This window comes from Glycine soja, chromosome 18 (genome assembly GCF_004193775.1).
Source record: "Glycine soja cultivar W05 chromosome 18, ASM419377v2, whole genome shotgun sequence".
Classification (NCBI taxonomy): domain Eukaryota; kingdom Viridiplantae; phylum Streptophyta; class Magnoliopsida; order Fabales; family Fabaceae; genus Glycine; species Glycine soja.
Window position 1 is genome coordinate 12,025,999 of NC_041019.1, and position 17,226 is coordinate 12,043,224.

Here is a 17,226-nt window from a genome sequence, read left to right on the forward strand (position 1 = left end):
ATATGAAATTATTAGATTAAATTTTATGTTAGTGTTGAATTGAATTTTATGTTTTATTTAAAATTATATTTTTTATTTTATGAAAAATTATATTTTTTTAATAAAATTTTATAAAAATGTCGGGGGCGGGGAAAACCCGACCCCGTCGGGGACAGGGATGGGGTGTAAATATACACCCCGTCGATTTCGGGGGCGGGGGCGGGGAGGGAAATTGGGAGTCGGGGGCGGGGTAAACAAAACCCGACCCCGACCCCGACCCGCCTCGTTGCCATGCCTACCCAAGCCCCTCCATCGGCTCGTGAAGTCCATCATGATTCGTGTGGATTGCGGACCTAAAAAAATTTAATTTGTTTAATTGTATAGGAATTTTGGTTCAGTTCGTAAAATTTCCGTACTTTATGAGTTTAATCAGAGAAGTCGATGAATTATTTATGCAACAAAAAATACTTTTGACTTTTAGTCATTTGACATTTGATGTGTTTAAATTTTGATATTTTATTGTTAGGAATATATTAGTCTTCAGAATGTTTGATGTTTTATTTAGAGTTAAATGTTTAATATTTAATTGAATTCTTATATTTATATTTTTTTATTAGGTGTTAGTCTTTTGAATGTTTGATATTTTAGAGTTAAATGTTTGATATTTAATTGAATGTTTATAATTATATTTATACTTTCTTATTTTCTATCTTATCTTAAAAACATGGAAGGAAAAGAAAAAAGAAATTCCAATTATTTGACAAATTTACCTTTTTTAAAAAAAAAAACTTTTAAAGCTTTTTTTATTAAGTCTATGAGTTGACCCATTTATTTGTGGACTTCATGGGTTGGTCACGAACTAAAAAATTCAATCCATTTAATTTCGTAGATCCAAATTGTCCGACTTGTAAAGAATGTAAGTTTCATAAACTAGAGTGATCCATATACTCATCCATACTTTTGCCTTTGAAGCCACTAAAGAGGATGAGATGTCCAAATCATACCTTATCGTCACGTCATCATTTTATTTTGTTGAACTGAGGGTATTGTCGTGGAGGAGTATTAGAGGTTGGTGAAGCGAAACCCTGACGACTAGGGGGTGAAGGTGAAGCTGGCAGAGTTTGACATTTATGGTGTCACCATCGGGCCGAAGATCATCGACAAACAATTATGACTTACAACTTTGTTTCTTTCATATCATCTTGTGTCGGAAATGGTATATTTGTGTTTTTAATGTTGGAATGGATAAGTTAGGGAAGTTGACAAATTTTAAATGATTTAATTTTTTAATCTCTAAACTTTTGTTTTGTGTCATTAATTTTAATTCCTTAAGTTTGTGTTTGGTATAGAGGAGAAATAGAAAAGAAATATGATGTCCCGACATGGGTCTCACACCTTCCACACTATATTAATTCAAAATATCTTTTTTCTATTTTTTTTCATTCTCTCAACCAAACACACTATAAGAAGAACTAAAAACTCATTTAGTGGTGAGGATATGATAACATAAGATGGAGTGCAAGATATAAAAAAAATATAATTATTTTTAATTTTGTCTAATGTTTTGTGTACACTAGAAAATAAACTAGATAGAGGACAAACTTTGTCGTCCATATTATTTTTACTCAGTTCAAACGAGATTGCCCACCGTAGAGGATGTTTGTGGTTTAGACAAAAAAAAAATTGTGTCAATAAATATAATTTTAAAAGTATTAATTTAATATTTTAATTAATAATATAAATTAAAATATATAAGTCAAAATTATTATATACATATATATATATATATATATATATATATAAGATAATATGCTAATTAAAAAAAATTATATACACAGACATATTTTAATTAATAAGTTTGCCTTTTTGCAAAAGCAATAAAAGAATTTGAGTCTTAAGTGTTATATCTAAGGTTTTTTTAAATAAAAATATCTAAGGTATTAATTAATGATTAATAAAGTTGTTAAATATTTATATCTAAATTTTCCACCGCTAAGAAAACCCTAGTGGTTCTTCCTTAAATTTTTTAGGACATTTATTTCGCGGACAGTTTTTTTAGTGTTGAGAATATTATTTCTAGAAATATAACATGAGAATGTTATTTCTAGGTATTTAATAAAAAAATTGCTTAAGTATTAAAAATGATTAGGAATATTGAAAAGAGATTTTCGTCACATGGATAAATTTCTCTATCTCTCTATTGAAATTAAATATTTGTTGAACATGAGATTATGAATTTTTCAGGAATACTAAAAAAATTATCCATAAAATAAATACCTCCTTTATATTTTGGAAACAATTGAAAGAGCACTTATGAAGATATTTACCCCTTATTCATTAATAAAATTCTCACATCCTATGACACCCTCCATCCCATACATATATGTACTAATAATAAAAGAAATAAGAAATCAAACTTAATTAAAAGTTTTTAAAACACATTTAAATACAAGTCTTTCAAGAGGATAGAAGGCTCACATTCACCTTTCTAACATCATAATAAAACTTGTTCAAATAATTAATAAATTATTTCGGTTCAAAACAAGGTTGTCCAAGACCTCATACAATTAATATATCAACTTATAGCCTAATGTCACATCCTATCAGAGTATTGTGTCCCGACGTCCTTCAGCATAAGGTTCCTTGAAACAATTCACCTAGTCATCTACTCCCCCGAACACAAAGTTCAAGATCATCACAGGATCTAAACACAAACAACACGGAGAGTGAGTTATCACATTCCTAACTAATAGAGAAAAATAAGACATATAGGTATAAATATTATATAACAAAATACAATTTACTTGAGCATAACTCAAGTAATTTCACCACACGTCTCATTCGTTTTCACAATATTCGCATACTCAATAGTCAAAACACAATATCATCAAATCAATTAATATAGAACAATACACAAGTGTTATGCAACAGATACACTAAGACTCAATCCTATATGCAATGTGGTACCATGTCAGTGAAAAACCTCGTCAGGCGCCTAGGAGTACATGACAAGACAAACCACACACTAGCAAGTCAAGTCACTCTCACTAGGTAATATCATAGGGAGACCAGTTAGGGTCACAGTGTTTTGCGAGAATGTTCCAACCATATGAGATCAACATAGGCTTAAAGGAGCACTCAAACCGAGTGACCCCCAAGGCCTACACTTCGAAGAGTCCGTCAAGGCCTCTCCCTCTTGATTCAAGTCCAACCCAAAAAACATTTTAACACACAGACTCTATTTATGAACTGTACAAAATACATGACTCCTCAATTGTTCTCAAAATAGTTTTAACTCGCTGCCCTTAAAGGGTCTTAGCATTAACTCACCGCCCTTAAAGGGTCTTATAATTAACTCACCGCCCTTTAAGGGTCTTATAATTAACTCATCGCCCTTAAAGGGTCTTAAAGTCGTGTGATTGTACAACTCATAGTTCATAACTCAATGCAAACAACATTACAATCACGTACATACTCAATTTATCACATACAGTCGATCTCAATCATAATGACATAATTTCAATTTAACACGTCATCACACTTCATGAATCACATACACTTTACCTATGAACCATGCAATACACACAACTACTCAATTGTTTTCAAAATCATTTTAACTCGTCGGGTTCCCACAGTGGATCTCATCACAATACTCGTCGCCCTTAAAGGATCTTACAATTGTGTGATTGTACAGTTCATAGCTCACAACTCAATACACACATCTCAATACACATGTATTTCACCATTAATCACAGGTTCAAATGATCACAACATGGGGAGTAAAACCCCTCAAATAATTTCACACAATTATATCAAAATCATGGAATCAAAACACAAAAACATCAAAAGTACTCAAGTTTATCAATCAATACTTATTAGAACATCAATTGGTACATAAAACACAATAATATTGTATTTATAATTGTAAAGGAAAAATTATAATTTAATAAACACCTCAAAATAAACCCCAATTTAATCCTCTAAGTATCCCTATACATGTTCTCACTAATCCCGAATTGTGAATAACTCATCTCTTACCTTTAGGCGGGCTCACGTGTAGTGACATCTCTAGCAATTTTTTGAGATTCCTCATTTTTTTCCTTTGATTGTTCTAATAGGGTTCTCAAACGTTAGAGAGAAGGAGAAGGGATTGAAGCCTCCATTTGTACTATCTTCGTGCGATTTCGTTATCTCCTTCGTTGAATATTATATCACAAATCCCAATGGTGAAGGTGTGCGGACATGACTCTCGAACAATATATCAAAATTTCACTATAATCCAATGGTTAACAAGTCCGGGATCATAGTTTTACCATAACAGTTTTGAGTTTCAGCGGGAAAGGAAAAAGTTACGATGCAAAAAATATTTCTCTCAGCTTTGACATTTTTTCGAAATTCTCAACGGTGAGAATGCTCTGAATTGAGTTGCGAACCGGGTGCTTAAATTTCACGACGATCCAATGGCAAATGAGTCCAAGATTGTCGTTTTTCTGATACAGGTTTAGTGGTCTGCGGACTACGAGAAAAAGAGAGGATTTTGAGAGGAGAAGGAAAAAAAAACGAAAATAAGAGAAAGGAGAGACACCAAACGCTATTTATTTATTTATTATTTTATAAAAACAAACTCTATTTTATTCTCTATGAAAAAAATAAATAAAATATTCTTTTTATTTTTCCTCAAACTATTATTTTAATTAATAATTATATCTCTTTATTTATTTATTTATAAAATCTCATTATTCTCTAAAATTTTATTTACGAAAAATGGGATGTTACAAAACCTACATATTTTTGGAATATTATGTCATTTTTATCAATTGGATCAATCTTAATTGGTTGATAATATTTTTAATATTAAATAAATAAAAAATAATATTATTTCATATATTATTTAATTATTATTATTATTTTATTAATACTAATTTAGTCACAATTCAAGTGAAGTTAAATCATTATTAAGGCTGTCTGACTCGATTAATTAAGTAATGTGCATAACATTTGTAAATTCATGATAGTTGAGTTCGATTCTTAAAAATAAAAAAAATTACAATTACACCATTAAATCCAGCTTAAACCAAAAATTTGATCACCTCAATAACCAATCTAATTTTTAAAACATTTATTTGTACAACAAAGATTTTTACCAACTAAATATCTAATTAACAAGGGTGGAACTGGGTTAGTGGCGGCAGGGGCAGCCGCCCCCAAAGATGAAAAACTTCTTAATACTCTTGTATAAGAAAAAATAATCTGTCCCCCTTAATATTTGTTCCAATACCCATTAAAATAAATTTATTTGTAGCTTGTGGGAGTGGGACGACTCACCTTAGAGTACTTTGTTAACTTATTTTTTATTTATTAAGAAATAAGAAACTAGCCTCTAGTTTTTATCTTGGGGTCCTCTTATAGTCTCCGTAATCAGTTTTATATTTACAAATAACCTAAAAAAATAATTTTTAACCTAATTTCTAACTTTACGGACAATAAAATCCATTTCCTTATCCCTAACAAAATTCTAATTGTATGAATTTATCAGTAATAACAACCAGAATTCTAAATGGTATGAGAGAAATCACACACAAATGCACAAACACAAGAGATTTAACAAGGTTTGACAAGTGTGTCTACGTTCTTGAGAGTAGAGTGACTATTTCTATTTCATATTCATAAACAAAGGGATTACATTATAATATATAATATCACGCATATCACGAGTTTTACCCACTCCCCAACCCAATTTGTAACCCAACAACAGGTGACCTTTACGCTCTACTCTATCATTTTGTCCAACCCATAAAATATGAATCATGCACAACAATCTCCACCTTAATGAATATTTAGTCTCATGGAAGATAAATAATAAATCCACCTAGGTCTCCTAGGTTGGGGGTCTCGTCTTGTCTAGCCCTCAACAATGTTTAACAAGTCTAAGCAATGATTGAACTTGTCAGTTATGACTGCCTTGATTAACATATCAGCTGCATTCTCTGAAGTGTGAACCTTCCTGAGCAAAATCTGACTAGATGTCATCAATTCCCTGATCTTATGGAACCTCACATCAATATGCTTGGTTTTAGTAGGATACACATGATTCTTTGTCAAGTTAATAACACTTTGGCTATCACAATGCAATTGAACTCCACCTTGCTTAATGCCCAACTCCTTCACTAGCCCTGCGAACCACATAGCTTCCTTGCTAGCCTCTGCTACTGCCATATATACTTCGCAGTTGTTGACATTGCCACATGAGATTGAATAATGGATTTCCAACAAACATGCCCACCTGCAAGAGTAAAGACATACCTTGTTGTAGATCATATGTCATCTAGATCACTAGCATAGTCAGAATCCACTTATCCTACAAATGAAGGATCACCTTGTTAACTGGAAAACATAATACTATGACCTGCTGTACCCTTTAGGTACCTCAAGATCCACTTCACTACTTCTGTTTTCTTGGGGAAAACATAAACTTGCAAACTTGGCTTGTAGCACGTGTCAAATCCGGTATAGTATACACCATAACATACATCAAACAACCAACTGCTCTGGCATAGGGAACCTTTGACATGTACTCCACCTCAACATATGTTTTCGGACATTGATCTATGGAAAGCTTAAAGTGTTTTGCTAATGGAATACTTACAAGCTTTGCATTGCTCATGTTGAACTTGTCTAGCACCTTCTCAACATAGCCCCGTTGTGAAAGTCACAATTGTCTTGATTTCCTGTCCTTGTAAATCTCCATCCCAAGAATCTTCTTGGCAGGACCTAAGTCTTTTGTAACACCCTTTGTTACAATAACAACCTATACTATAAGGAATATAAAATTTCAAAATTATATTAGTATGAAAATACCTCATGTATAATAAATAAAATCAAATAAATAGTCTTTACATAAGTAAAAATATTACTCTCAAACATGGGATCTAAAAATAACCAACACTAAAAGTATAACGTAATCAACCACATTCAACATATTATTATGAGTACTAACAAAGCTAAATTTTTTTCTAAAGGTAACTAAGTCTTCAAGCCTCCTCAATTCCAACAACTTCTTCCTTGTGCTATGAAAATAACACTTTTAATGAGATGATAATCTCAGTGAATAAAATAAACCTAAAGTATTTGTAAATAGTATTGTTCTCAGTCGGTACGGTAATCTAGAAAATCAGCTATGGTATCTGTAATGAATTTCAAATAAGATTTTATATGTATATAAATGTTATAATAAAAATCAGCTTAAAACACTCACAATTCATGACATTTTGAATAAATAAAATATTTAAATAAATGACAATATCTCAACGCATTGAAATAAATATAACATACACAATTTAGTGATTCCCAGAATCACAAGACTCAATTCTTTGGTTCTTAGAATCAGTGTGGGTCTCAAATTTTTAAAAGGGTCCCTGAGCTTATATTCCATACAATGACATCACACTGCCTTCCTTATCATAGATGGATGTATCCAAAATCTCTTTTCCATTCCAAATGGAGGTATCTAATATAATTTCATCTCCATCCCAGATAGAGGTATGCCATATATATCGATAGTCAAATGAATATATAAACGAATATGTAGTCAATCATCCAAATGCGAGGCACAAACAACACTGAAAAAAATTCACAAATTAAATTAATGAATTTACGTCAATGTATGTCATTTGAATATTCCATTCAATCTTTAACTACTAGCATTTGAAATTCATGTAATTTAACTCAAGAATATAATATAATCTATTATAAAGCAAGTGCATATAGGCATATATTATATACATCTTCACACAAATTTAAGAAAGAAAGAATTACAGTGCATATAAATTTAGTGTACAAGAAGAAACAAGAAATATTGTAACCGTAATTTTCTATATAAAAAGAATTTATTGATTTCAAATTCTTTGCATCAAATCACAAAATACATGCTTTGAGAACCATACCGTGGAAGTTTCTAAAAAAAGGTAAGTATTTTACTCACCTCTTAAAGCAAGTAATTTGCGCCTTTCGTTGTGCTTCTTCTCTTCTACTAATCACATTGACAGAATTTTTCCATTTTTTTTTCTTTTTCTTAGTCCTTGAGCATCTCAGAAATACCAATAGAGATTGTTTATCTATGTGTTTCTAGGAAAAGGAATTGTCCTTATATAGACGTTGTATGTAATTTGAAATTGTATCTTTTAAGATTTGTTTAACCAACCTTTCTTTATCTCTTATTTTTATTATCTTTATTTATTATTATCTTTAACCAATCTAATTTATTATTACACTAATATCTTTTCAAAATAAAAATAACAATCTAATATATTAAAACAATTTAATCTATCTTTCCCTTTACTAAAAGATATATTTAGATATCTTTATCTAAGTAATTATTAGATTATTTTTTTGGATGTTACATCCTTCATGTCAAACTCTTTGTTAAATAGTGATTTCAACTCATTCACATCATGCAAATGGTTACCAACAATAAACATATCATCAACATACAATAGCAAAAAAATAAAAGAGCCATCATCAAGAATCCTCCTGTAAACACAATAGTATGCACATAATCTAGAATCCCCTTGGTGGTATACTTCACAACTTTAAACCACATAGTCTATTTCCCAAGCACACAATACTCACACAAGTCTAACTTCCAATTCCAAACTCCTTTTAAGAGTCCTCACTTATGAAGCTCTGCCATCCCACACTCACTAAGATGACCCAAACGTAGGTGCCACAATTTGGTAGCATCATTACCAGACTCAAAAGATGCAACTAGCCCTACAATTGTGCTCCCCAACAGTCTGTAAATGTTTCCTACAGTCTGTTGTTCTTTCATCACAGTCAAACCCTCATACACACTTTGAGGGTATCCCGATCTCCATCAATTCTATAACTAAAACCATTGGCTTGTAAGGTACCAACTGAGATCAAATTCTTCCTTAATTCAGAGATATGTTCAACATCACACAATGATCTCACTCCACCATCATCCATAGCAATCTATACCTATTCCGTGTGAGATGAAGTTCCACATCGGGTAGGAATGAGAATATTGAATATCATATAAGTGAGGATAAGACCCATAAACAAGAGGCTTAAGGTTTTGGGTTAAAATGTGATGTTAGGTTTACTTATGTGATTGCTCATGGTCTAGTGGTGTGAATTTACCTAGTGTTTACCTCCTTTGGTTGCATAACAATTGGTATCAGAGTTGATGGTTCAACAATAAGATTTTGTTTATCAATTTTATTCCCTTTTACACAAAAAAATGAATGGATGTCTTTCTTTTTTTTTTTTTTTTGGGGGGGGGGGGGGGTGGATCCATCAGGACTGACGGGGCTCCGCAACTTCTGCCTTGACAAGGTGGTGCTCTGACCAATTAAACTACAATCCTAAGAAAATGGGTGTACAATATACATATTTTTATAGTTTCTTTCAAACACTTTTCTTTTTCTATTTTTCTATTTTGGATTCAAACAATTTTATTGTAAATGAAAGAGGTGGATTTTTGTATGTATTGATTGATATTTATATCGATATGCACTTTCACGAGATCAAAACAGATTATGAGCAATTTGTTTGTTATTGGCAAATTGATTGAAAATGGAATCAATGAAAAAAAAATATTTTTTTGTTTATTTAAATATTTTCCCTAGTTTTTCTATTTACAAATCTTGATATGAATCTAGATTATTAGCAAGATTTGAATTTGTGGAAAGATGGAGGGATGTTTCATATTTTGATTCTTTTGTATCAGAGCACATTAGTCATTTTCGGAGAACAATAAATGGGTTATATAACTTCATAGTGGATCGACAAGTTCTTGGGACGAGTTGGATTTGAACTCGTGTAGACATATCTTTGGCCTGAAGATCCCTTGTATTGAAAGTCTTTCTGATGGTGGGTTCAGTAGACGTGTCCTGTGGGTGAAGTGACGGTGCAAGTATTTAGAACATGTGAGCTCTAATAACCACCATGAAATACTCGTGGATGATAATGAGTTCTGCTTGAGGGGGAGACTACCATGTGAAGGAGACTCACTTGAGGGAGAGATAATTGAAATAAGTGTGAGATAAAGTTCCACATCGAGTAAGAATGAGAAGGTTGAATACCATATAAATGAGGATAAAATTCATAAACTTGAACCTTAAAACTTTAGGTTAAAGTTTAGTATGTAAGTTCACTTTTACTAAAAGTTTAATTTAACTAAACTTTATTCTTAAATATTATTTTATTGTCATACGGTCGTACTAAAAAAAGTTCAATTAAATTTTATCTTAACTTATTAGATTATTTTTAATGTTACTTTTTATGTTTTTTTGTTTGTAAAAGAAATTGTAATTATATTGTTAATGTTACTAAAAAAATTCGCCTCCCCTATTTTTTTTCTTCTGATTCCACTGCTGCTAATTAATATATACATACACACATAAAAGCTGTCTTACTTTACCAACAACTAGAAAATTATAATGTCTAAATATTTTGGGGTATACATTGTTTATAATGGTTGGCTTGTCTTGCAGAACCGACAACGTTCATACAAATAAGATTGTAGTTCCCTATATTTATAGTTCATAAGAAAGAATATTGAGCAACAGTAAAATGGTGATTGCTCCGGTACTTTTCAATATTTCAATATTAAGAGAGTATTATTATCTTTTGTACACTGAATCGATGAAAAAAAATCATTTTATGTATTATAATCATATTATAAATGAGTTAAAATTTAGTTTCAATAGAATTTTAAAATTTATAATTGCAACGTTTATTTTATGGACATTTATTTCAATTTTTTAAATATTAAACATAAAAAATAGACAAGTATGGGATTTGGTAGAAAGGAGAGAAATAATATTAAAGAAAAATTTTATATTTTTTTTGAGACCTACACCTTTTACATACTTTAATTTAAAAAAAATTCTTCTATTTTCTTTTTCTAAATCAAACATACCCAGTGAGAGAAATGAACAAGAAAAATAATCCTTAAGAGTCACTTATAACAATTAAAAAAAAAGTTTAATGATGATATATTAATTGTTTTATATGGACATTCAATCATAAATTATAATTATAATTTTTAAGATAATTTTATAAAAAATAATAAATTTATCATAAATAATAATTGATGATTGAATAAAATATAATTATAATAATATCTCTAAATTTTAATTCATAATTATTTTTCTCATTAAAAATGACTGAAATGCTTATTCCAAGCAGTTATATCTCTAATATTATATTGTGTTTGCATTCCCGTTGAAAACATGATTTTCCGCGTCTGATGTGAAGGTATGCAATATATCTTTCACGTTTTAAACCATTTGGATGTAGTTTTTCTATTTCCAAATTTAATCCATGTCCAAAATTACAATATATGACACTTGCTTATGCAGTTAACAGAAAGTTAAATGACCATCCTATGTTGCGCAAACTACTACACGTGGAACCATATTAACATGTGATACATCCAAATAATTTCTAAATTTTTAAAATAAATGTTCATTTATCCACCTTAAAATGAATGTTACGAAATAAAAAGTAGTGATTTCAAATTTTACAGACATATAGATAAAAATCAAATAAAAAGTTTTATAAAAATTAAAATTTACTCGTTTTGTAATAACTTTTTTTTACTGCCTCGTTTTACACTGACTAAAAAAATGGTCTTAAATTTTAAAGAAATGTTTTTTTTTTTAATTTACAAAAACTAAAGTAAAAACTTACTCATTTTATAAAGATTAAAATCATAATTACACTAGACTAATTATAAATATATAATCACTTTATCTTATATATATATCCTTTTCTTTTTATATTATCACATTTATCATTTTCTCTCAATTTTTTTATTCCTTCTTATATTTCTCTTCTTCCACCCCTAAGTATAGTTAAAAATAAGGTGAACCGAACGTTTATATTTTCTATGAATAAATGGTTCAAAAGGTACATCATAAACACATTACAGCTAGTGCAATATGACCGATAGCAATAAGTAGCATTAATATGCTTATTAATGATTCAAAATGAAAATACTAAATAAATATAATATTCTAATTGCCTAAAGTTATTTTTATATTTGATCTAATTGGCTAATTGTAAGATACTTGTTGACGAATTTTTCTAATATTATAAAATGCATAATATTTATTTTACATTAATTTTGATTTAAAATCTTTTAAAGTTCTATAAAATAAAATAAATAGAAGTACATGTTTCAATACATATAAAACGAGTTTAAAAATATTTACAATTTTCATAAGAAAAATTTAATATAAGTAAAGACGGATTAAAGAAGTTGATGAGAGTGGGCTCCCACCTTTATGTTTTTTAAATGTATATACATAAATTTGAATTTCTTATTAAAAGATATGTAGTATACTAGTATTAATTAAAATTTATAATATGTTTCTTTAGAAAAATAATTTATAATATATTTATGCATACTAACATGCATTGGTTTATTAGATTCACAAAAGATTTATGTATGCAAAAACTATTATAAAATGCAGTCTTTTTTAACACACATTATTGATATAAAATATTTATTAATTTTATTAATGATTAATTTTGAAAGTTTGACTTACAATTTTTAGTAAGATCTCTTTTCTCAATAATTTTTTCTTATATATATAGATTGACCTTGAGATCATTCTTAAAAGATTTGAACCTAATTTCATTTGGACTAACAACATATTAATTATAAAAAAAGTCTTTGTTTTAAGATACAGTTTTTTTATTAATCATGAAATATTATTATAAAACAAAATATAATTATATAGGTTAAACTTTGTTTACCCGTGGGCCGAGTCTTTACTTACATGTTTTCTCGGTAGAGCGAGGTCAATTTTCTAAGAAAAAAGTAGTCAATTAAGCCTCTCTCAGAGGCAGTCACTGACATTTTAACCTACCTTATGTACTGCACAATATCTACCAGGATAGAAAAAAAATTCAAGTGTTTCTTGAAAATGATTTCTTACTACGAGCACTTTTATGTGTCAGTGACATTGGGGTTTTATTATGGATAGGCAGATAAAATTTAGTGCATCTGCTGCATTGCTTCTGAAGCTATACATATGCTAGACTGGTAAAAAAGAAAATGTCAGTAGCTTGGTACAATGCTAAAAATGTTATTTTTTATAAAAGGAAGAAAAGAGAAGAAGAAGCATGTCTAGCTTTAACCAATGCTACAATCTGCCTCACCAAATTTTACCTCAATTAAACATATTGATGAAAGAATGAGAAAGATAAAAAAAAGAAAAATATAAATTAAGAAAGAGAGAAGGTAAAAGATGTGATGGATTATGTAATGAGATAAAAAAAAAGTATACAGAATGACGGAGATGAAAAAAATATGTTAATCATAGCATCTCTCCTATCTCCCCGCATGCAACTAAAAATATGTATCTTTCATGTTATTTCTCTTTATGCTTTCTTTATATCTCATTGTAATGTTTGTCTGTTTTGATAAAAATAAGCAAGAAAGAAATATAAAAAGTAGATAAAATTAGAAGACTTGTTTGCTAAGATATCAACAGGAAATAATTTCTTTTAATGTAAAATTAAAAATTTCTCTCCATTATAATCATGACATTGCATGGAAAATAATGGAGAAAGTATCTGATAAAATTTAGTCACCATTTTACTCTTAGTTAGATATAAAATAAACTTATTATACAGGTAGAAATTTTTTTTATGGTTTATCTAATTTTATTTCTATTCGCTATTGTAATGATGTAAATAATCGATTTTTTATTTATTTAAATAATTCATTTTTATTATAATTTCCTTTTTTTTATATTTTTATTATCCTCTAAACCATATAACTGCAAGTGATTTTACTTAAAATTTTAAAAAATACTTCTTTTATTAAATGTAAAATTAAATTATACAAAAAGATAAACTATTTTTTATAAATTAAAATAAATAAATAATTATATATTTTTTATAATCATGAAAGAGATGGAAAAAGAAAAGAAAGAGAAACGCAAGCCATAAGATAATTGATATAACGAACAGAAATAAAAAAATAATAATGTCATAAAAAACATTATAACATTTATTATACCAATAATATTAATTACTCCCACAAAAAGCTATTTAAAATAATCAAGAATCCATGCTGTTTTGCACCTTTCCATTTTAATACTATAAATATATTCTCTGGCCATCTTCCTCTCCAACCAACAACCATTCATTTCCTTGACACTCTCAGCTTTATATATCCTTTAAATTGTCATAAGCATTATACTGATCAAAGAAACTCAAAATGGTGTGGCTTGCAAATTGGGTCATGAACCAAGTGCTTGTTAAATCATGTTATGGATTTGCAAGAAAACTTAAAAGCCATGGGTTTCATTGGGGTGATCTTTCATCCAAACCATTGCATCAACCTTCCCCTTTCCCTAATATTGCCAAGTGTGATTTGGAGTGTAGAGGGTCACAAACCCTAGCTTGTGACTTTCACAAAGTCCTCTTAAGGACTCATTCCTTCTTTCCCTATTTCATGCTTGTTGCCTTTGAAGGTGGAAGCATTTTTAGGGCATTCTTCTTGCTTTGTTCATGCCCTATGCTGTGGATCTTAAACTATGAAATGAAGCTTAGGGTCATGATCTTCATCTCCTTTTGTGGCCTCAGAATGAAGGACATGGAAAACACTTCAAGGGCAGTTTTGCCGAAGTTCTACTTGGAGAACCTCAACCTTGAGGCCTATGAGGTAGTGGCTTCAGTAGGGTCCAGAGTTTTCTTCACCACTATGCCTAGAGTGATGGTTGAAGGGTTTCTCAAGGAGTATTTGAATGCTGATGCTGTTATAGCCACAGAATTGCACACTTCTGGTTGTTACTTCACTGGTTTGCTCTCTAAGTCTGGTTTGCTTGTGAAGCATAGTGCCCTCATGGACTATTTTGGAGATACAAAGCCTGACCTTGGGATTGGCAACACAAGTCTTCATGATCAGCTTTTTATTTCTCTTTGCAAGGTATCTCTGAAGCTAGCTACTTCTTGAGGCTATAGTACTGTGTTAATGTTAGTATTCGATGAGCTATCTTTTTTAGCTCCCATATACTGAACTAGAGAAATATTTTAGAAAAATAAAAATAAAAAATGCTTGTTTCACATAATTTTTTCTTCTTCTAATATTCTCTTGTAGTAAAATATCAAATTACTTCAAACCAGTGGAGAGGAGAAAGCAAGATTGACACTTTTAAAATATATATAAAGGCGAGGGTTAAAAATAATGTGAAATTATGCGGGTATATACAAGAATGGCATTTGTTTTGTGAACACGGAGTTACTAGTTGTTTCCTTAATTTAAGTTTTATTTTTAAGATATGTACATAGGAACAAGCTAAAATATAAACGAAACATAAAATAATTGTATATGATATTAAATACAATGCTATTTTTTTTTAAAGTTCAGATAATGAAACTGTAATATGCATGTCATGGCACCAAAACTTGAAGTCTGCAATTATTTGACCGTTGTGTTAGAGTTCTTGATTAATTTGGTAACCCCCTATGGAACAAAAAGGAAATTGAAACCATTTGAATAATATATATATATATATATATATATATATATATATATATATATATATATATATATATATATATATATATATCAAAATTACTAAGCAAACCTTTCAATAAAACTTATTTTCACAAAAATTGGTCTATTTACAATGAAACATATTCATTATCACATAAGGATGTAAATTTAATTTTCGTTAGATATAAAAATATGAAAATCTTATTGATAGATAATCTTTAAATATCTTTTTAAACGTTCTTTAAATTCAAGGTGGTGAGTTTTTAGAATCAACTCCCATAAACATTTTCTACATAAAAAACAATAAAACCTATATGTTAGTCCACACGTGTACGCTATTGTTTCACCTACTGTCATATTTATTTTAGTTGGTACAACATAATATATATACATTTAATTACATTTAGATTGCGAATGCACCACCCGACACCTTTACTTCAATTTATGTATTTTTGTCTTATCTTATTCTAACTACTTACACATTAATGACACAGGAGGCTTATGTGGTGATCAATGAAGAGGGCAAAGTGATGCCAAGAAACAAATATCCAAAGCCCTTAATATTTCATGATGGAAGGCTAGCATTTTTGCCTACTCCTTCCGCAACCCTTCTTATGTTCATGTGGCTCCCCCTTGGATTTCTGATGGCCATTTACAGAATTTTTCTGGGGGTTTTCCTTTGTTGCAAATTTACATTGGCGTTAGGAATATGGAGTGGACTAATTCTGAATTTCAATGACAAGAACCAACAAAGATCAGAGTCAAACAAAGGGGTGCTCTATGTGTGTAGCCACAGGACTCTCATGGATCCAATTTTTCTTAGCATAACGCTGGGGAGGCGTTTGACTGCTGTCACATACAGCTTAAGCAAGGTGTCTGAATTGATAGCCCCTATTAGGACAATGAGACTCACAAGGGACAGAGAACAAGACGGGGAAACTATGAAAAGGTTGCTTTGTGAAGGGGATTTGGTGGTGTTCCCTGAAGGAACAACTTGTAGGGAGCCATATTTACTAAGGTTCAGTTCTTTGTTTGCTGAACTTGCTGATGAGATTGTGCCTGTGGCTATGAATGCTCATGTGACCATGTTCTATGGGACCACAGCCAGTGGACTAAAGGTCTTGGACCCTATTTTCTTCTTCATGAACCCTTGGCCAAGATATGACATTCAAGTCCTTGGAAAGGTTCCTAGAGAACTCACATGTGCTGGAGGTAGGTCTAGTCATGAAGTGGCAAATTACATACAGAGGCAGTTGGCTGATGCTTTAGGGTTTGAGTGCACCAACCTTACAAGGAGGGATAAATATATGATGCTGGCTGGCAATGAAGGGGTTGTTCAAGAAAAGAAGGGGAGAAGATTCTGCTAATTACGGATGAAGTTTGTTTGTCCTTCATTTGAATTTTCATGGGGGATTTAATTTGGAAAATTGTTCCATGTAACATCTCTTTTTTATATATATTTTCTTTTTCTGTAAAATGTCAAATCAGTTCATGTGTAGGGACAAGATGGTCAAAGATTTTCAATGTGATGAAGTTTGTTCTCCATTGGGTTTTAATTTGGAGAAATGTTCGTTTAACATCACTTTTTATATATATATATATATATATATAAAATAAAATGTCAAATCACTTTATACATAAACAAAAGAGAGATTTTAATATTGTGTAAAAATAATGGTGAGAAAAAGTAATGAGAAAAAAATTTAAGA

General features: G+C 30.1%; 1 protein-coding gene across 1 annotated transcript; it reads left to right on the top strand.

Annotated features, from left to right (window-relative positions):
• The first annotated feature begins 14,220 nt into the window (after positions 1–14,220).
• Positions 14,221–17,055, top strand: LOC114395927 (glycerol-3-phosphate acyltransferase 1-like). The gene is made up of 2 exons (XM_028357797.1): positions 14,221–14,947; positions 16,012–17,055. The coding sequence occupies exons 1-2, from the start codon at positions 14,237–14,239 to the stop codon at positions 16,882–16,884; spliced, it is 1,584 nt and encodes a 527-aa protein (XP_028213598.1). The 5' UTR covers positions 14,221–14,236; the 3' UTR covers positions 16,885–17,055.
• The last annotated feature ends 171 nt before the right edge of the window (positions 17,056–17,226 follow it).

Coding starts and splice junctions, on each gene's coding strand:
- LOC114395927 (XM_028357797.1), top strand. CDS start 14,237: ATGGTGTGGCTTGCAAATTGGGTCATGAACCAAGTGCTTGTTAAATCA. Junction 14,948..16,011: donor TTTTTATTTCTCTTTGCAAG/GTATCTCTGAAG, acceptor TTAATGACACAG/GAGGCTTATGTGGTGATCAA.